We start from the raw sequence: 22,921 nt of genomic DNA, 5'->3' as shown, positions 1-22,921 counted from the left end.
ATACATCAAGCTTGATGATTTACAATCATTCATGGTAATACATGTTCTTGGAAACTAGAAATGGTAAAAAGAATACTTTGATGCTTTATTCAAGATAAAACATGGATACTTATGTTGTACTTAGAAATTATGAGATATAAGCTATGATCTGTTTCTCTAGTTTTGATAATTCTAAAATAACATTGTTAACAAAATTGCTTAGGTTATCATGCTAGTTAAAGAAATCATATGTCAATGGAATGTGTAATTATAATCTAATCAAATCAACCAAGGGGAGGTTGTGTGAGTTAACTACAATCACTCGAAGTTGTTAGGGTTGGTATTTGAGAAATCGAAGTCAATCCTAATCGTTCTACTATACCAAACTGCTTGTCTACTAAAATTGACATTCTCGTGGTAACATGACATTAGGAAAGGATGGACTTTCTTTTATGGCCACGTTACTTTCTTTTATGTCATAGAATATGTTCACTTAGAAATGAGGGACTATTCTATCATATATTATTAGGACAAGTTTATCACATGTTTAACTATTAATCATCAAGGAATAATGGAGTGGATTCTTGTAATAGATGGTAAACCTTCATATAATTGAATTAATCAATTAAAATTATTATTCTTGTCACCTATATATTATATATTTCTATTTTATAAAAGTTTAAAAATCAACCTCAAAATAACTAAAACTATCCGATTAAGCTAAAACAAAGATTCATTATTAGAAACATTTGTGTCCACGGATTGATACTTGGTTCTTAACAATACTATTCTACATATACGATAAGTACACTTGCCTATTTTGTGTGTGTTTAGTTTTAGTAGAAATCATTTTTATAAATGTAAAACACGATCTTGTGCAAAAGCTAAATATTCAATCTTTCATATTTTAAAAGCACACTCACGAACCGCATCAGCTAACATTTTATTTTAGTTTATAAAAGTTTAACGGGTTTAGGTAATGAGACTTAACGGGGTTGACGAGGTCGGTTAGTCTTCTTTATTTATATTGGGTCAATTATTTAACATGGATTTGGCCCAAACACAATCTTTAAATGATGTAGGCCCACTTTGGCCCAAACTCTTGTTTATGTTTACCATTAAGCTGATTGGGCTTGTAGACCAGGTGCAACTGCTCAACCAGATTACCCAGTTCGCTATTAGGATCACATGGATCGGGTTTGGATATTGGAAGTTCGGGTTTGGGTCATGCTGATCGGATTCTTCCTTCTTTGCTAATGGACCATGGACTTGTTCGCTAATATGGCTTACATATTCGTTAATATGGGATTGCTTACATTGTTCGAATATGGGCTTTAACATGGTGTTCGTTGTACACATAAAAGAAATTATGTTCACTTCTCGCTAGAGGTGAGATTCAACACGGGACCTTCAGCTCGCTAAACACAATTCCTACCACCATGCTGCCCATATTCGCATGCTTTGGTCTCCAATATAATTACTCATATACTAATATATTGATGTTATTATTAATATCACTATGTAAGATCCCGTGTTACACACGTGTGTGTGTGTGTGTGTGTGTGTGTGTGTTATATATTCTAATAAATTGTAAACGTCATATAATCTAACATTATTAATATAAGGCATCAGATTGTTGTTTTAATTAAAACAATCCAACATAAAAAGACAAACAGAGAAAAATAACAATTTAAAACATATTTCTAATTTATACCATGAAATAAAAACGGCATATTGACTAAAACTTCATCATCTACTGAAATCATATGTAACTATGAAGCGTAAACATCATAAAAAATGCTACAAATATGAGTATAACAATGAGATATAACAATTATAATTTTGATTAAAACGTTTAATAAAGCAACAATAAAATCCAAACTTCGTGACTTAAACCACCATTTCAATCCAAACATCCATACATCCAAGCGTTCATAAATAATTTTCCAAAATCCAAAAAAAATAAAATAACAAAGTCTCAATTTTTAAAAATAACAATAAAGACAATTAATTACCTTTATTACTCAACAAATGGTGATTATAACTATTTATTTTGAAACATTTTTCAACTTATGAGTTAATGTTTAAAATTAAATTGTTTAATAGGTGGATAATTTAATTATGGAAATTGTATATTTGGCATCCTATGTGGATAACCTAATTAAATGACATGTGAAAAATATGTATTGCTTTAATAGTATAGTAAGATGTATGTTTAACTGATTTATTCTTTTCTTTATTTCCTTTTTATTACCAACGTTGTTGTTGTTGTTATTATTATTTTTATTATTATTATTATTATTATTATTATTATTATCATCATCATCATCATCATCATCATCATCATCATCATCATCAAGAATCCAAACTTGGTTAGACTAAAGCTCGATCTTTTATCGTTTTATCAAACCAAGTTTTACGAGATATAGTTCTAGCACTTTGCCATGATCAAGATCCAAACTTTATGGAGTTTTGTAACCCGATCTAGTATTCTAAGGTCCATCCAACCTTAGATCTAACGTAATACCCAAACTTTAAGTAAGATCTTACCTTTTAGCCTTCTAGATCAATATCCGGTTTGAATGAAAAATGACATGTTTGATCTTGTTTCTTGAATGTTGTTTCTTGCTAGAGATGATACTAAAATATCGTGGTTCTTGAATATTCAAATAGAGTGTTTGTGTGTGTGTTTATTATGGTGAAAGAGTGTAGAGAATGGTTCATTAGGGCATGGACATTGGTATTTATACCCTTACATCCTACTTAAGCCTATATTAAGCCCACGATCTCTCTTAAGCCCATATCTAGGTCCATGCTCCTTTTATTTTAACAACTTAATGTTGATCAGTTCTTCATGTAAGTAATATAAAACATGATAAATATTAAACCTATGAACCTGTTACAGCATGGAGAATAGTAATCGCAGCAGAGTATGAGATAGTTGACATGTTTGTCATCTTGGTCGAGTTCCCCTTTAGGATGTATAGTTAAGGATGGTGTTAGGGTTCTTGAGAGGAACCCGGTTTTATGAGAGAGGAGGCACACAAAATTGTTATGTGTGTGTGATTAGGTTATGATGTTAATATTTATCTCTCTATATATACACCCAATGGGAAACCCTTTATTAGTTAATTATAGGTAATATGGCCCATCAACAATTAACAAACTAATATATAATTAGGTATATTTAATATTTTGATCTATTATAATATAAATGATTATAATGGCCATATATAAATATATATTATTATATATTATTCTTACATTCTCCCACTTGGCCGAATAATCATTTATTATGAGTATTAGATAAGCCTGATAAGGAGTTAACACTCATTTTAGCTTTAAACTTAAACTGGAGCAGAGAAATACAGTCATTGAATTGAACATCAGCTCAAGACCCCCATTAATCATACTGCGGTCCTTATTTAAAACTTAAGTAGTTATGATCAAAATTTTCAAATAAGCCCTTCAAACGTTTGATTTGTATAATAATTTGTCTCTATGTCATTATGCATGCAGAATATATTAGAGACATACAAATCAAAACTGATGAGGAAATTTAATAGTTAATCATTCATAGTATGATATGCAGCTGCGCATAGCCATCAATAACCCGTCATTATTATAAGCGCTTTCATAATATTTATGGGTGAGACTTTTATTTATCGGATCCTTAAGAATATCATGAATGTATTCGATACGAAAATTTAGATTCCTCAATTCGTTCATAAACGAACAATTAATTTCATATCAAAATTTAATGTAGCACCTCTCAAACTGTTACTGTTTGAGAAAACATGGTAGCTGACTTTATCACAATAAATCTTCAATATATAATTTATATGGAGTTTAATAAAAACTTATGAGCCCACTAATAAATGTTCAACAACATTTATTGACAACAACGTTGTAATTAATCAACATATTATGCCGTTATGACTTAGGTTGTTGTTAACAGTTCATTATGACTCCTCCATGAGATAGATTTGTCTACTGACATAAGAATATATCTCGAAAATTACATTTTCTTATCTTTGAATATGACAAAGTTTAGAGTAATCTATCGGTTTGAATTCTCACTTCTTCTTTTAAATTAAGTATTGCGTTTCTTTTAAAGATATCTTAGTACTCTTTTAGATGCTTCACATTAATCTAGACATATCTAGTGTGTTGCAATTTTGAGTAATATCTAAACGAGTATAGACTTGAACTTATATAAGCTTCTACTTAATGAAGCATAAGGAAATAATCTATGTGTTCCTATTATCCTCTAAATTAGAGCAATACTGTTTGTTACATGTGTAAGGAATATCTCTGAGATCTATAATATCAAAGTATGTGTGAAAATGCTTTGACTCATGTAACATATACTTGTCAGAAGAATGTCATCTATATAAGGACAAGTTTGTTTTTAATTTCTCCCACTCATCTTGAGGTATGTACATTAATCCACTTGTTTTTGATGAAAATACTTGTATAAATATTTCATCATATTTTGATGTTTTCATTAACCCATATATGGATTTTATTGGCTTATAAACTAAATGTTCTTTGACCTTCAGTTTATAACTTTTAGGTTGTTTTATGAACATATAAATATGTAAACCGATTGTTAGGGAAAGTTGTTTTAATGTTCATCTAATGTAGCTCTTAACTATTGTAAGCTACTAGAATAATAATGATCCTTAAAGAACTCTTTTGTAATATAGGTAAGAAGATTCTTTGATAATTAGTCTATCCTTGAATATAACCTTTAACAATCAATCGTGCTTCTTATTGTCTTAACGTTTCGTATTGGGATTTAGTTTAGTTATGAACACTCTAAGGTGATTCAACCAAATCTCAAAACGTTATCCTGACTTATGAAGCTTAGTTTAATTTGCTAATAATAGCATTATTCCATTTAGAATATTGATTGATTTAATGGTTTAATTAGGAGTACGATCATTAAACTTTCCAACATCCATTTCAACTTTAGTTAGGAGCTTGCTTGATAATCATCAAAGTTAGTAGGTTGAAACACTTAGATGACCTCCTGAGTTGATTATTGGGTTTATTTGAAGTTTCAGTTTATGAATTAGCTCTTGGTTAGGTTTCTATCATTTTCAGGATTCTAAGTGTATAAGAGTTGGTACAGTATGGTGTATAAGAGGTGTAATTGGAGTTAAATTTGGAGTAAAATATAATGACTCTCTTTCCCCCTGCCTCTTGTACTTTTGCCAAGTCATTATAAGGACTTTTACTGCTCCCACTGACCTTAGAAACCTTTAGGAAATTAGCATGCTTAGGGTCAATATTTATAGACCAGTCAATTCTAACAGAGAAACAAGTTAATAATACAAGTTGTTGGAGTTTCTCTTGTTGAGGATTAGTTTAGTAAGAAATCCAAATTTGCCCAGTTTAACCAACCATAACACTTTTGTAAGAGATTGTAAATTCTAAAGAGATAAGTTTTGATATAATAGTGTTGTGATGGAGCAATGTATTGTACAAGAGGTGTAATTGAGATAATATAAAGTTTTCACTCCCCCACCTCTTGCAAATCTTGTATGTTATGATTGAGACACTTAAGGCTCCCACTGATCTTTAATATCTCTAGGAAAAATACAAAAGAAGTTTCAATGATGTACGTGAGATGGGAATCTGTTATATATATGTTAGATATTTGATTTCATTAACGTCCAGATGTCATAGTAAACTTAGGGACATATTTAGAAGAAATCGTATTAAGTATATATGAATGGATCTCGTTAAGACCGTGGATCATAGAAGACAGATTGGATACAAGTAAATAGTCTTTTAAATGATAAAGAATTATGTCTGAATATTTCATATAAATAAGTTCCACGAATGTAAATGAAATATAATTCTGGTGGACCCATACTTATTCCTTAAGCCAAACATGTTTAGGGCATCTAACACATGATTTAAAATCACTGAGAATGAGATTATATGAAAAATCACCCTCATTAACATGTCATGATTTCTCATGAAATTTGGTTTTAATGGATGAATTTTATATGTCTCAATTGTCTTTTGTTACATTTTTAGTTGCATGATAACAAAAGTTGTAAAAGTATATAATCATCTAGGTCTATTTTATAAACGTTTCAATCCGGATATTGATAACAAATAATATGAGAGTTTAAGGTAATAGTGACTTTATGTTGGCTATGCAAACCTTATAACTGTCATAATTTAGCTTAAGTATTGATACTAAATTCCGATTAATCTCCAGAATATTTAAGGTATCATCATAAGCGTAATTTGAAGACTGTTTATCATGGTTCTAATAACCTTAACATTTAAATTTGTCACTAACCTTCATGTTAGTTATTTGTTGATTTTTGGGTAAACATATATAACTAGGCTCAACCAATCATGTGTTAATGAGAATATTAGGTTAGCAGACTTAAATATCATTAATATATAACTATCAATTTTAGCCAGTTGTTCTTTTGAATTATGGATAATCTTGTAATGCCTATGCCTAATCCAATGACATATTTTTGCAATGAGACTTCTCCTTAGAGAACTTAAAGCTGGAGTTAATACTTGTATTTTGTCTATGAACCTTAGAATAATCCTCTTTTAGGTTTTAGTGGTAGTGAGCTGAATAACATCTTATTTTCCAGTACCGGATGCTTCTTTTCTTGTACATATGTTGCTGATCAACACATTCATTTTCCTTTGGTACTTCTCAGTATTATAGTTGATTTTTAAGACACCAAATTATACTATTGAAAATTTGAGTATGCATTGTACTAGAATATTGATGTGGGCCCAAGTATTGAAGACCAGCTATTATGTTTATGGAGGCCCAAGATCGCGCAACAAAGGGTGGCCCACGAAAACGGGCATAACTTGGCCCACGAAGCTCTGTTTCAGGCCCATTACCAGTCAAATCGAAGCTTGAGACGAGCACATTGTGGCAAACAGCCTGTGGCGGTTTGGCCCCTGACTGAAGCCAAAAACGAGTCCTATATAAAGTTATGGGCCTTTTATTGTTTTTCAGCACTTTTATATTTTTGTTTTTGTTTTCGGGTTTGTGTTCGGCCCATGGCCCGTTTTAGGCCCATTTCGTATTAGAACTCTTATTTATAGTTTGGTTATGTAATTCAGAAAGACAGAATTGATTTTGATAATAATTACTTTTTTTCTCTTCATTTTCCCTTAGACCTTTGGTGGGATTTTGGGAATTTTGTGAAGTTCTTCACGGGTATTCTTAGAATCAACGTGAATCGATCTTCGTTATCGTTTCACTGCTGCATCAAATATTGTACTTAATATCATGTGTGATCCCTTAATTTTATGGGTCATGATTGTACATTATGATATATTCAATAATACCATCTAACCTTATAGTTAGAACTTTTAGGAGTGCATAAATCTTGGGAGTTATTTTGATTAGTCTTAGGAAAAACTAAATCTATAATAACTCTAGTGATAGCATTTATTTGTATAAGTTCTTGATTATCATTATCGTAATAGACATTATGATTGACTCATTCCATTTGTTAGGCTCTAGTTTTCAATGAAATAATTGTTATTAGAAAGAGCAGTAGGATAGTCATATCATGTCTTAAGGTTAATTAAAATTAATAAGAGCTAAATGTTATTAAAACTCTTTATGAGACAAAATTCAATTGTGTTTTGAGATTAGAGTGGATGATTTGGATGAGATAGCTATTATAGAAGAAAATTATAGTGAGTAATGTTATGGGATATTAAGAATACATATTAAAATTTATGATCATTAGATTAATGAAGGATCATTAATGTGAGGATCATTATATTTTATTGAATCTGATATGTCTATTATTAACATCAAACTAATATACTATAATTAAAAGTTCTACTTAAACAAAAAATAAATCACCTTTGGGCAGAATTAAGTTTTATTTAAGTATGTGTGCAAAATAATTGTAACACATCACCTTTGGGCAGAAGTGAGACAATTATTTTAATTATGCACATGCTAGTTTTGCTGAATAAAAAATGTAACACATCACCTTTGGGCAGAAGTGAGACATTTATATTATGTTAGGAAAAAACTAACAAAGCTTCCCATTAGACTTGAATGATATGGTAAATGTAACTCATCACCTTTGGGCAGAAGTGATACATCAAAATTTCATTCAAGTTAAGCCTTTATGTTTTGTAAAATTTTATAATAATATTTAAGTATCTACAAAACATTTTAATGAGTTAATGGTAAAAACTTTCTGGGTTAAATTAAGGATTTCGAGAAATAACGTTTTCGGGTAAATTATAGTTTTCGGATGACATGGGTTCTTGGTTAATATGTTTTCGAGTATTATGGGTTTTTGGGTAAAGTAATGAGTTTTCGGAAAATTAGCGTGTTTGCGGGAAGAAGATTGGAAACCATTCCAAAAAAAAAACCCGTATAAGGCGATATAATTTAAAATCCGAGAACTCTAAAATCCAAAAATTAATATTATCGTAATTAAACTGAAAACACAAAAAAAAATAATAAAACCCATACAAAGAATTCCGTAAACTAGTTGATCCCTAACAGATTTCAAAAACTAAAAGGATAATAATAAGATTTGGTTCAAATCTTTTAAGGATTAACAATTATATCTATTTCCTATTTTAATGGGATTCAAATCCTTTAAGAAAATATCAAAACTTTTAATTAATTCAAGATTTGAAAAAAAAATATATCCTAAATTAACTTTAACAGATTTAATCAAGATTTGAACCAAATATGTTATAATTTTCAAAAAAAATATGTAAGAATAATATATATTTATTCTTACATTCTCCACTTGGTCGAGTAATCATTTATTATGAGTATTAGATAAGCCTGATCAGGAGTTAACACTCATTTTAGCTTTAAACTTAAACTGGAGCAGAGAAATACAGTCATTGAATTGAACATCAGCTCAAGACCCTCATTAATCATACTGCAGTCCTTAATTAAAACCTAAGTAGTTATGATCAAAATTTTCAGGTAAGCCCTTCAAACGTTTGATTTGTATAATAATTTGCATGTTGATCAGTTCTTCATGTAAGCAATTGAAAATATAATAAATATTAAACCTATGAACCTGTTACAGCATGAAGAGTAGTAACCGCAGCAGGATATGATGTAGTCGACATGTTTGTCATCTTGATCGAGTTCGCCTTTAGGATGTATAGTTAAAGATGGTGTTAGGGTTCTTGAGAGGAACCCGGTTTAAGAGAGAAGAGGCACATAAAATTGTATGTGTGTGAGATTAGGTTATGATGTTAATATTTATCTCTCTATATATACACCCAATGGGAAACTTTTTATTAGTTAATTATAGGTAATATGACTCATCAACAATTACTAAACTAATATATAATAAGATATATTTAATATTTTGATCTATTATGATATAAATGATTATAATAGTCATATATTATTATATATTATTCTTACACATAAATAAATAATCCTTTATTTATTTCATTATTATTACTTTGGCTCGGAAAATGGGTCATTACATGATTGTTGGCTAATTCGTTATTAAAAGTGATTGTTCTATCTTTGACTATTTGATTAATACAAATATATTGTATATATTTTTTGTGAATAGTTATCATACCCCGAGGTAATCTAGTTGTCGAATACATTATAAGCATTTCATGTTTCTAAGTACACTCATTTCGGCATATAGATGATGGTCTAGTGTAGATAGAAACATAACTATAACCATTTACAAGTATTAGCTTTAAAGAATGTGCTAAACTATTAGTAGGAGTAGAAATTGCGGCAGTTAAGAACTTATAGCCTTCCAAATAGGAACTGACCAATCCAAGTGTATACCATGAAGTGACAAAGGTTGTACCTGTGAACTAACCCCATACGGCAAACTAGGCACAAGGAAAGAGCAAAATCAGCTTACAAAAACGAAATGGTCCCTACGTAGCCAGTCATCCATAATATCAAGCAAATCCTTTTTTCATATTCGGACAATTTACTAAGGGCTATAGTTACTGTAACTCTCCTATTCAACTACTTCGACCATTGCTGAACACCTCAAAGTATTTTCGGGACGTCCAACAAGCCAATCATTTCTGCATGATTTGCGTTACCCCTAATCATTATTTAATCAATATTTTGCTTAAGAGAAACATACATATTAATGTTCCCACAAGTAGTTTTATGAAATGAACAATTGTGTGTTATTTTGACTTTTAAAGTGTCACTTTTCAAACTATCATTCTATTTTCTTGATTACACTATCGAAATGTTATATTCTTTTTCTACTCACTTCTAATTTAGCTTAGAAATACCTTTTTTACAAATAAGTAAAACAAAAACTTTTGGGACCAGTTCTTTAGATCTTGTATAGGTTTTTGTTGTTTTTTGGATTAATTCGTTTGCAATGAATTCAAAGTGTAGCATGCATGTTGCTTTTTAATATTAGGATGCAGATTAATGTTGTAGGTTTTTTTGGGTTTGCTAACTATTTAGAATTGAGAAAATTATTGTTTGCGTCTCTGTAGTTTTAGGGCGTAGGCATAATGAGTTTTCAGAAAAAAAAAATAAATGGGTGAGTCCACGTGGTTTCAGAAATGAACCATCTATGTATCTGCCAATAGCTGACCATCAACGGAAATGGTGAAAATACTAGTTTACCCTTTTTTATGATCAGTATATGAGTCCATGTGGTTTAAGTGATTGCTCAGTTTTAGTCCTTTATGAACAATTCCTTTTAAATTCAAAAATTAACCACCAAACTATAAACAATCAATCAATCAATCAAAATCAACCAATCAAAAATTAACCACTAAACTATAAAAATCAACCAATCGAACAATAAAAGTCATGTGTTGTTTAATTTTTCATTGTTTTGATTTTGTTTTTTTCTTTTATTTTTTCTTCAAGCTTCTTTTATATGTATTAGGGGCACAATATGTTTAATTCTTTTTTCGACATTCAAGTTTAAATTTTGTGAAATGTAACATCCAACTTTTGATACTAATAAATTAAAGAATTTTATTTATTTAATGATGCGTTATTATTTAATTAGGGTCAATAATAATAATAGGTTAGGTTATGGACATGGAAATAAAAGATGGATTAGGGGATGGTTATAGACCTTAAGGTCTATGGGCTTATCCTATATAATCATCATAAACCACCCTAAAACCTTAAACCCTCATTTGCCTCCCCACACACACACACACACTTCCTTCCATTCCATTTCAAATCCGAGCTAAAGAATAGTAGGTTTAGAGTCTTGCATTATCGAGCAACAAGAATCATAGTCAGGTTCGAGTGTTGAATCATATACGAAATAAGAAACACGTCTAGATATGCTCTAGACTTGAACCCGAACCAAAAGTAATAAGTTTTAATTTAAAGGTCACGTATTTCGTGTCGGTTCGCCATACGCTTTGATAGAAAGACGAATCGGACAAAACCTAGTAGGAAAAATGAAAACTTTGTAACAAACGGGTCGGACGTGAGATGGAACCAACAGGGTACCGTTCGTGTAATACCCCGGCTAAAGCGGAATACGCCCAAGTGTGACGTACAGATTGTTCAAAACACATGTGACACTATTAAGTGACAGTATTAGCATTAATTCATTCAAAGGCATCAAGTACACAAATTGTTGCAAATAAAGAAATTACAATGAAAATGAAACATTCAACTCTTATTTAAAATATCCTAGGTCTAGGGTCTTCATCTGTTTCATCCTCTAATAATTATACATGTAACATATATATATAAAATAATGTCAACTAACTTAATAGATGGTGAGTTCACACAGTTTAAATACTACATAAAAACCATAAAATTCCATGAAAACTTGTGAAAAGCATATAAGGGTTCTTCACACTCGAATCAAATGTCCTGAGTGTAAAGAATAGATGAAAGTCTTTTCCAGTTGAGATTAGGCACCAACGTACTCAGATCGGGGTCCCTTTTCCACTCGAAACACGGTCCTGAGTGCAAAGGGGGGCTTATGATCATACTTATCGAAGATATCCATGCATGTAATATTTGAGCAAGTAACAAGTAAACACACAAGTCCATGTAACGAAGTGTAGTTTGTAATAAGAAACAATATGTAAATGGGTTTGAAACGATATATATGTTACCCCCCAAAAGTAGTAAAAGGGTAAAAAGGGGGTGTGAGAAACTCACCTTTGATATTTGAGACAACTTGAAATAATAACCGAAAGCGAGTTAACAAACAAAGCAATTGTATCTCACGAAACTATAAATAATAGCGAAGATACAAAATTTAGGACTAGCTACCGGAATTATAAAGTTAATTAACTTATGGCAAATGGGGACTTGGGGGATATCTTTATTTAAAATGAGTTTAACATTTATGAATTAAAGTTTATATAAATCATTTGATATTTATTAGTTGAAGAATGATTTGTAGATGAATAATTATAACTTATTAATATAAGAATAAATAAGAATATTAATAACAATTAATGAATAAAATGTTTTATTTTTATTCTAGTAACATAATTAATTAATTTACTAATTAATTAATTTAAATGTTTTGCATTAATTATTTTAAAGAAATTATAGATATTAGTTTATGTTGAAATAAAATAAACAATAATTAATTATTTAGAGAAATCAAGTATACTAGTTCTATTATAAGAAATCTTTAATTAAAACCATTTTGTATATATCATCTTATTTAAAATAAAAAGGTTTATAAGTTTATGATGATCAACGAATAACATCTAGATAATTTGTTCTTGCAAAATAACTAGTTTTGACATAACATTTAGAAAATCAAAGTGTTTATCTTAGATAACCATGATCATAATAATTTTTTAAAACCAAAATATAATATTTTTATTATAAAAATATCATGACCATGAAGAACAAATTATGAACATTCAATATCAAATCAAAACAAAAACTATAAAGTGCATGAAATCATAAAACTTACTTGTTAGTGTTTTCAATCTTAAGAAAATAGTGGATTGAGATGTGAAAATAATGGAGGATTTGTCCTCCTTTTATAGTAAAAATATAGAGTTTTTATGTCTTATGCAATTTATGAAAATTAATCATATTTAATATAATTAAAAACAAAAATTAAAATGGTTTAAAAGGTTTTCAAAGTGTTTAACTCTTTCAATAAATTTTATTTAATTAAAACATTCATTGGTTTATTTTTATTAGTTAAAAAACAACAAATGAAAAAGATGGTAATAATAATAATAATAATAATAATAATAATAATAATAATCATAATCATCATCATCCAAGATTTATTCTAGTGATTTGCATGGGAAAATTTCATAAATAAATTATTTTAATTATGAATGTTTTAAATGAGTATGCAATACTACAAAGGTGGTAAAAGGTATATTTGCATAGAAATGATCACATAAAATACATAAAACAAAATTTATATAAATATAATGAATTTGTAAATGTAGCTCCTTTAGACAAACGCAACCTTAGACTCGAGGTTATTAAAAAAAACATTTGGATTTTTAAATTGTATCTTTGATTTTTTATACATATGTATATTGGGGTTAAAGGGAATAAGTGAAATGATAGCAAGTTAATTGTAATTTGCTTTTGAAAACAAAGCAGGTTAGCATTCGAATCTGTAGCAACATTCAGTTGTATGATTTGGGTAAAACAGCCCTGCCATAGCGTGCAGGTCTTGCTAAAGGCTGTTACTTGATTTTATTACGCATTTATGTAAAGATTCAAAATTTTGTCGCCACCGCAACATCGTGCGGGTTTTCTACTAGTTAGCAGAGTAAGTATTTCGCAAACTCAAGATATTATAAGTTAGTAAATATTTTGTACTCCTGTGACCTGCCACCTTGAAATAAATGCTTTTTTAGTTGATTATGGCGTGTGTTGGTTCAGTGCAGTTGGCTCATAACCAAATGGATTTGGTTCAAATAGAGCTAGCCGTTATAATATGGCTTGGTTCAAGTTCGGTGTCGGTTGAGATCATGAACAAAATAATAAATAATTATTTATTTCAGTCATGAACAAAATGATAAATGATAAAGAAATAGCTAAACTGCATGCCCGGCTTCGAGAAAGCAAAAAATATTTTGGGCCAAAGGCGAAAATTTTTTGGGCCTTAATTAAAAAGGAGTATTTTGTTGGTTTAAACAATTAAATTTTTATATAGGTTTACTTGGTTATAATTTAGGTTGTGTAAAAATTTTTTGTATAAAAATAGGATTAAACATGTCTCAAATGAGACTTTAACCCATAACATTTTTGTTGAGAGCAACACTCCTTTGCCACTAGACCAAGCTAGTGGGCATGTAATTAAGTTCAAACATTAAATATACATATTGTTTTTAATAAAAACAAAGGCAGAAGCAGGAAAAATTGCTAAGCATGAGAAGGCGTGTGTGGAGAATCAACACGCCTTCATTCCTTTTGCTTTTGATACATTTGAGTCTCTTGCTCCCGATGCTGCTACGTTTCTAAAAAGAGTTCAGCGGGTCGTGCATAGTAACTCAACGAAGCCAAAGAATGATAATTTTATTTTCAGTAGGATCGGTTTTGCCATTCAAAAGGGGGTGGTGGCGCAGCTTGTTGCCCGCTTACCTGCCTCTTTATTGTAATTGGATCCTTTTATTTGAAATGGCGATGAGAATAAAAAGTTCAAATATATATATATATATATATATATATATAATTTATTTTAAAAAAAATTTTGGGTCTAACGGGGTGTCGGTCCTGTGGCCGTCGACCGCCCCGCCACCCCTATGGGCCGGCCCTGAGCTAAAGGTCCAAAATACCTCTGAGTTTGCGTTAAAAATGGCATGGTTAGCGAATTTGATAAAATGGCAAGACTCGTAAAACCTCAAGATTCCAAATGCAAAGAAAAAAAAGTATTTTCGATGAAGATGATAAGTGCGATCAAAACTCAGTAACGAAGACTGTCTTGAAGTTACAACATATGTAATATCGAAACCACCCAAACTCAGAAAAAGTAGTATGAATACATACAAATAATCATCCTGTTTTATCTTCGTGCGATATTAAAATTCGATATTTTTTCCATATTGTATAAGATCAGTTATTAGCTCAATTTAACATATCTTAAAAGTATTACCACATGTGTCACGGAGAGACCAGGTGTTTAAAGTAGACATATTTTTCTTTTTTTAGTATAGTTACTTCTAGAGGTGCACACTGAAACGGGTTAACTAAATGAGACTATGGCCCTAACCGAAACAAAATCAGTTTCGAACCGGTATTATAGGAACCGATAGAAACTGTAATCTTCTACAATGAAACCGGTTAACCCAAACCGAAACCGGTAAAACCCCAATCAAGAAAATGATTTCAACCCGAACCAAAATCAACCAGTTTTGACTTTTTGTTAACCAGACCATACCAATTTCAACCTGATCCGGTTTAGGTGATTAATTCCATCAATATGTGTTTAATTGTTGGATGGTTCAGTATATACTATAACTGTTTGATTGATTAAATGCTTCAGTGAACTTGTGTTGGTAGTCAGTGCTTGATATAAACAAACACTATGTCATTTATTAACATTACCCTATATCAAAATATATTGGATTTTTTGAATCTTACATGAGTTGTTTTATGAAATCCTTAATATAATAAACAAGTCATCCATAAATATCAAACAAATCATTTTCGTCTTTGGTCAATTTACGAAAGGTTATAGGTATTGTAATCCACCTATTCAACTACTTAAACCATTTTCAAACGCCTCACTGTATTTTTGAGGCGTCCAAAGAGCCGATCATTTCTGCGTGCTTTTTTTCTCATGCGCGGCCCCTAATCAATAATTTGCAATCAAGAATTTGTGAACTTCACAGGTAATTTATTTGTGTTATTTTTAGTAAAAAAATAACATTCCACGCTATTATCTTTTAATTAACATGAAAACATCTTTAATGATTGCTGGCTAATTCGTTATTGAAGGTGACACAAATATTTTGCACGTATATATTGTGAATAATAATTATCATACCCTTAGGTTAACTAGGTTGTTGAGTACATTATAAGCATTTCATGTTTCCAGGCAAATCCTTTTGCCATATAGATGTGTTGGGTTTCAGTGGTGACGGTTTAATGATTAAACCCGATTTTAATAATAGTTTCATAATTATTAATCTCATTGAAATTATTATGAATGCAGCAGAATAAATAAACGAGTAATCATCACTTTATGAGAAAACAATACAGGATCTGGTTACAAACAATACGAGTACGATACGGAATCAACCAAAGTAGATAAATATAAATCTAAATGACAATATTTAATTTTTCATCGGTTAATAATTAACCGGTCGAGACACTGAGGGATAACAAACTTCTTTTAGGTGACCAAACAAAATAAAACCCGATGGTTGCGGTGCACGGAGGCAGCGTCGGTGAACGGCTACGGCAACGGCAGCTCCTTGCGGCAGTGGTGCGGGATGGCGCAACAACAACTGTAAGGTGGCGGCGGCGGTGTAGGGCTTGCGGGACAGCAGCGACGACAGAGGTGAGGCCGGTGGCGGGCTCCAACAATCAAGGGTGGCTGGCCGGTGGCGGGGTGAGTCAAGAGAGGGAGAGAACTTGTGGTGGCTAGGGTTTTTTGTTAAAACTTTTGTATGTTAATATGATTAGGTTTAACTAATAAAATTAGTTAAACCAAACGGGCCACCAAGCCCATCTCTACCTCCAAATCCCAGTCCATCTATTTCCATCTCGTTAATATGTCAATACCAATTATTAAGCGGATTTGTGTTCGTTACCCAAGGTGTAACTCTCACGGATCATAACTTGGTCGACTGTATTAACTTAAACAAACCGGTTCATAATATCCAACAGTCTCCCATTTGTAAGTTTTATGGTTAAGTTCCTTAAAACTGACAGCCAGAAGTGCTCTAGCTACACATGGTTGCCCCCAACAAGTTATGACACTTTAAAGTCATTAACCAAAACATCTTGGAATACACTATTGCAAGATAAGGAGCTTATGGTAATCATTTTCATATATCCTTTATGGATAACACATCAATTGAACAATGAGACATGCATCAGATTCAATATCACATGGCGTTCAATCATTATTGTTCTCGATCTAGAATCAAAGTGGTCCAATCAAACACAAAGTAAGTTTGGGTGAGGCCTCACACTTCACCAGTTTGAATCAACGAGGATGCCAAGATATCTAACTGTTACATATCATGTAAGAGTACAGAATCTCATATTGATTACATACAACTCCCACTGAACTTCAGTGTATTCCCAACCAATGGCTTTATAACTGGCAGTTACGCAACAGCGGTTGATACTGATCAAAGAATAGCCTTTAGTAAACGGAAGTTCTAATATGTATCTTAGGTATAAGGATACTAAATGAGTATACCAATATCAAAACATCTTATTACTAAGATCCATGAAGATTATTGATGCGAGTTACATCCAACGTCATTCATAATGACGTCTGTGAGTTTGGAAGTCAACTCCTTGAGTCCAAAGTCAAAATAGTCTTAGTTCAGAATCGTTCCCACGAGTCTGAACGACTATGGATAACTTAGAATACAATATTTATGGATTAAACGTATTATATCAACACAGCTATATTATTCAACATTTGCATTTAACCATTAAATCAAAAGTGAACTCAAAAGTATAACTGTTTAAACACTCATGCATCCAAATACTAAATCAAAACAAATGACTAGCTAATCTAAGGCCGATAGCTTCCATTTGTTGGTCTTGCTAGTCCTGAGTCATCATCTTAGTGAACGGGTCTGCTGGGCTTTGATTTGTGTCTACTTTGCTTATTATGGTGTCTCCTTGTTCCAGTATTTCACGTATAAGGTGGAACTTCCTTATAATGTGTTTGGTTCTGTGATGAGATCTGGGCTCTTTGGCCTAAGCGCACATGTGGTATCACATGACCCCTCGATTGGTTTATGAATACTCGAAACCACATCGAGGTCAGTGATGAACTTCTTCATCCAAGCAGCCTCCTTAGCAGCATCTGATGCAGCTATGTATTCAAATTTGATGGCAAAATCTGCCACCACATTATGCTTAGAGCTTTTCCAGTAAATAGTTCCTCTATTGAGAGTGAATACAAATCCTGATTGTGAGCGAGAATCATCTCGGTCAGTCTGGAAGCTAGAATCAGTGTAACACCTTACAATGAGCTCTTTTTCCACTCCCCTCAAACACAAAGAACATATCCTCAGTCCTTTTTAGGTACCTTAGAATGTTCTTTACTGCAGTCTAATGGCCAATGCCAGGACTTTGCTAATAATGACTAGTCATGCTCAAAGCATATGATACGTCAGGTCTAGTGCATAACATAGCACACATGATAAAACCAATCGCTGAAGCATTTGAATTGCTTGCATGTGCTTAGTTTCAATGTCCGTTGTTGGAGATTGCGATTTTATCAACATGGTTCCTTCGGCAATGGGAACACCTCCTTTCTTGGAGTTATCCATTGAGAAGCGTGTCGTGACTTTGTCTATGTATGTACTTTTGATTTAGCCCTAGAAGCCACTTAGACCTATCTCGATAAATCTTGATTCCCTAAATATAAGTGGCTTCACCAAGATCTTTCATTGCGAAACAAGATCCCAACCAGTGCTTAACTTACTTAAGCATAGGAATTTTGTTTCTAGTGATCAATATATCATCCACATACAGGATGAGGAATGATTTAGTGCTCCCTCTAGCCTTTCTATAAACACAAGAATCATCTTCATTTTTGATAAAACCAAAATCTTTGATTTTCTCATCAAAATAAATATTACAGCTGCGAGATGCTTGTTTGAGTCCATAAATAGGCTTATTCGGTTTGCACACCCTATTAGGATATTTATGATTCACAGAACCATCATGCTGAACCATATAGACATCTTTAGAAAGGTGTCCATTAAAAAAAGCGGTTTTGACATCCATCTGTCATATCTCATAGTCATAATATGCGGTTATGGCAAGTAATATCCATATTGACTTAGTCATAGCAACGAGCGAGAAGGTTTCATCATAGTCAATTCCCTGAGTTTGATTGAAACCTTTCGCGACTACACGTGCTTTATAGGTATGTACATTTCCATGCATGTTGGTTTTTCTTTTGAAAATCCACTTGCTCCCTACTGACCGACCTTCGGGGGGTGGCGCAACTAAGTTCCAAACTTGATTGTCATGCATATATTGTATCTCAGCGTTCATGTCTTCTTGCCATTTCTCAGATATCGAAAATAAAATAGCAGATTTGTAGTTGGTAGGTTCATCATTTGACTCGGATACTAATAGGATTTCAAGACCATCTATATGTCATACGTATTTAGAATTTGGTACGCGAGTCTTACTACTTCTGCGAACGCTAGTGTTTATGTCTGATGTATCAGCAACAACACCTTATTGATCATACGCTCCAACTTCCTTAGTGGTTATTTGTGGTTCTTTAATTTCATTTAGATTGAAAATATTATTTCTAGTTCCTCGATCGAGAATTTCTTTCTTGAGGAAGTGGCCTATCTTTTTGATAGAAATCAAATTTGTGTCAGGGTATGTGAAAGAAATAATATTCTCTTTGGTTATAGTACTCGACAAAAACAACTTTTACGCTGCGGGGATATAGTTTCTCATCAAAATCACTAGTGACATATGCATCACATCCCCAATACTCTAAGGAAAGACAAATTGGGTTTACGCCCGTGTCATATCTCATATGGGGGTTTTCTTACCTTTTTAGTTGAAGCCATATTAAAAATGCAGGTGGCGGTCATAAGGGAAAATCTCCAAAAGGAGGGAGGCAAGTTAGTTATACACATCATCGATCGAACCATGCTTAGCAAGGTTTGATTTCTCCTCTCGCTCATGCCATTATGTTGGGGTGTATCGGGTGGAATGAGTTCTGAAACAATTCCACGCTCTTTTAGATGATTGATGAACTCTAAGCTAAGATACTATCCACCTCGATCTGGTCGAAGCATTTTAATTGTTTTTACGAGTTGGTTTTCCACTTTGTTTTGAAACTCTTTGAACTTTTCAAAAGTTTCATGCTTGTGTTTCATAAGACAGACATAAGCATATCGACTATAATCGTCAATAAAAGAAACAAAGTATCTTTCATGGTTTCTAGACATGGTTCTGAAAGGGTCGCAAATATCAGTATGTATAAGTCCTAACAGATCCTTTGCTCGTTCACTTTTATGAGTAAATGAGTCCTTGGCGAGTTTTCTAGCTAAACAAGACTCCCATTCGTCAAAAGAGTCTGGTCCTATGGATTTAAGAATCCCTCCGGATTGGAGTCTTTTACCTTTTTCCTTGCTTATGTTACCAAGTTGGCAATGTATCATTGATGCTAGATTTGATACGTTTAGAAAGATTATATACATTATTGTTAATTTGAACGTCAATCTCATAAATACCATTTCTAGGTTTTGCCTAAAAAAAAGATATCATTCAAGTAAGAAGAAATAGCAATGCCATTAAAAGCATAGTTAAATACTTAATCAAAAAGTAAATAAACTATAATTATGTTTCTGGTCAAACCAAGTGCAAACACACAGTTATTCAAAGTAACTAAAGGCTAGATAGACAAACAAAATGATATGTGCCAGTTGCAAGAATTGGGACTCTCTTCCCATCACCAACGATGAGTTCCATGATGCCTCGTGTCAACTTCTTCCACTTTTCAGGCTCCTGCAATATTAACGATGTGGTATCCACATCCGATATCAAATACCAATATGTTGCGGGAAACAGTGAAAAGTTCAATAACGTAAATAGAAATACCTTTAGAGGAGCTATCACCATTGGTCCTCTGTTTCTTTAGCTCAGCAACATAGTCGGGACAGTTACATTTCCAGTGTCCCATTTTGTTGCATTGTAGCACTAACGCTCCTCAGGAAGAGGCGGTGGTACCTTTGCAACACCCTTGTTAGTGTTGGTGGCATGCTTGGCAGCAACAACAACCTTCTTCTTGCCTTTAACGTTATAACCCCGGTTCTTGGGATTAGGCTTCTTGAGACCAGCAGATCGAACCATCAGAACTTGAGTAGTTTTAGTTGAAATATTCATCTCAGCCGTTTTGAGCGTACCATGAAGCTCCGACACTGTCTTTACCCAGGCATTCATATTAAAATTCATTACGAACTGGTCGTAAGATCTAGGGAGAGAGTTCAAGATGAAATCCACTGCCATTTCATCCGACAAGGGATAATGAAGTTTCATCATCTGGTCGATGTGCCCTTTCATTTTGATGACATGTGCACTAACCGAGGATCCATGTTCCATTCTGCAACTAATTAGCTGCTTCATGGTGTCAAAGCGTTCTTGATGGGCTTGTTTCTAGAGCATGCCCTTGAGTTGCCCAAGCATCTCATAAGCACCAAGATCTCCCAAGCCCTTAGCAATCTCGGAGGACATGGTGGCTAGCATAATGCATGCGACTCCAGTAGAGTCGTCCTTATGCTTTTCAAGAACCTTTCTTGCAGCAGCAGTATTGTTTTCAGGCTCGGTTCGAACTGGTTCATTGAGAACATAGTGCTTCTTTGCCATTATGAGAACAAGTCTTAAATTGCGGTGTCATTTAAGAAAGTTGGTGTCATTCAGCTTTTCTTTCTCAAGAATAGTTTTGAGGGTGAATGAAGAGTTATTATCAGCTAAAATCTGTTAAATAAATAAAAGTAATTTAATTAGTATTTTCAATGTTATAATCCTATTATCAATAACCCAATAACATTAATAAAAAGGAACTTGAAAATATGGCTTCCAGTTACTAATGACAGCTGTAGCACACAACATTAATAAGTGTTTAGGTAGACTGACAACGATTACCAATTATGAATAAAGCACAACTCTCGGTTATGAGGCCTATTAAGACAATAATTGCCTAAGTAGATACGTTTATCCTCATCTATGCTCACTTTAGTCTTTAGACAACTGTAGCACGTAACAGAAGAGTAAAGTAATAATCGCTCTAGTACAATCACTAGTGAAAGGGTCGGATGTGTCAATGAAATTGTAACACTTGGCAAAAATTTTGTCGTTAATGTAATCATGATTAACAATATAATATCATTTTATGAATAAAATCTTTCCTTATTAAGATTCAAAATCTTACAAAGTCAACAAAAAGTCCAAATTTCGCCACGTGACGAGCATTATGTGAAATAACCTCGGGCAGCGGACCAGGAAATAACTTAATCATTAATATCATTAAATGGCCCTAAAAATTTAAAATATATGTTAAAACAATAGATAATGCATAAACATAATTTTAGAAGGCTCGAATCGTAAAAACTAGAAAATAAGTAAACGAAAGCTAGTACGGAACACCGAAAGGACCCGACATAAACTATTTTCAGAAAAATAGTTTTTATAGTCTATATTGTCAGAAAATTGATTTCGTTCAAATTCTGATAAAATTAATTAAAACCGGGATCCGATTGATTATCCAAAACTCGCAATACGTTAAATCGATTCACCAAACTAGTTATAATATAACCCAACCCTTCACTGTCAACCCCCCCCCCCTGGTCGGCCCCCTTGCCACATCACCCTCTCCGTCTCTCTTTCTCCCAATAGCCTTCCACCATCTCATCCATCCAATGATTAACTCTAATGTTAGGCTTAATGTGTTGTAATCAAAATAGATCATCCACTTATTCCTCTACTATCATATTCACCAAAGCTATCCCTCCCTCTTTCTCTCTATATCTACGGCACACACACAAATCACAATCATTGACATTCAAAATTTAAATCATCACACACACATACATTCAAGATTAGATCAAGAACAATATGGTGATTAGCATCTAGGAAGGAAGGATTAAGAGAAAGGAACACCACACACAATCGTCACATTCATATCTTCATCCTAGGATCTTCAAAATCTCAAGTAAGTTATAATTATGAGTTGATTTCTATGATTGAATAGGTTAGATTATGTTCTTGAGTTGAGATTGATCTTAAAGA

General features: G+C 32.5%; 1 protein-coding gene across 1 annotated transcript; it reads right to left on the bottom strand.

The window, feature by feature from the left end:
* Window positions 1-20,833: 20,833 nt before the first annotated feature.
* On the bottom strand, window positions 20,834-21,259 carry LOC143596421 (uncharacterized). The gene has a single exon (XM_077075209.1). It carries the CDS (start codon window positions 21,257-21,259, stop codon window positions 20,834-20,836), a length of 426 nt encoding a protein of 141 aa, XP_076931324.1.
* Between the last annotated feature and the right edge of the window lie 1,662 nt (window positions 21,260-22,921).

Source organism: Bidens hawaiensis, unplaced genomic scaffold (assembly GCF_021521415.1).
Source record: "Bidens hawaiensis isolate Kalapana, Puna unplaced genomic scaffold, B.hawaiensis_p1.1 tig00046369_1, whole genome shotgun sequence".
Classification (NCBI taxonomy): Eukaryota; Viridiplantae; Streptophyta; class Magnoliopsida; order Asterales; family Asteraceae; genus Bidens; species Bidens hawaiensis.
Note: the sequence above shows the minus strand (reverse complement) of the source record. Positions and strands in the feature narration are given on the sequence as shown.

Bases quoted from the DNA above. Each gene is read 5' to 3' on its own strand.
- LOC143596421 (XM_077075209.1), bottom strand. From the start codon at position 21,259: ATGAAGCAGCTAATTAGTTGCAGAATGGAACATGGATCCTCGGTTAGT.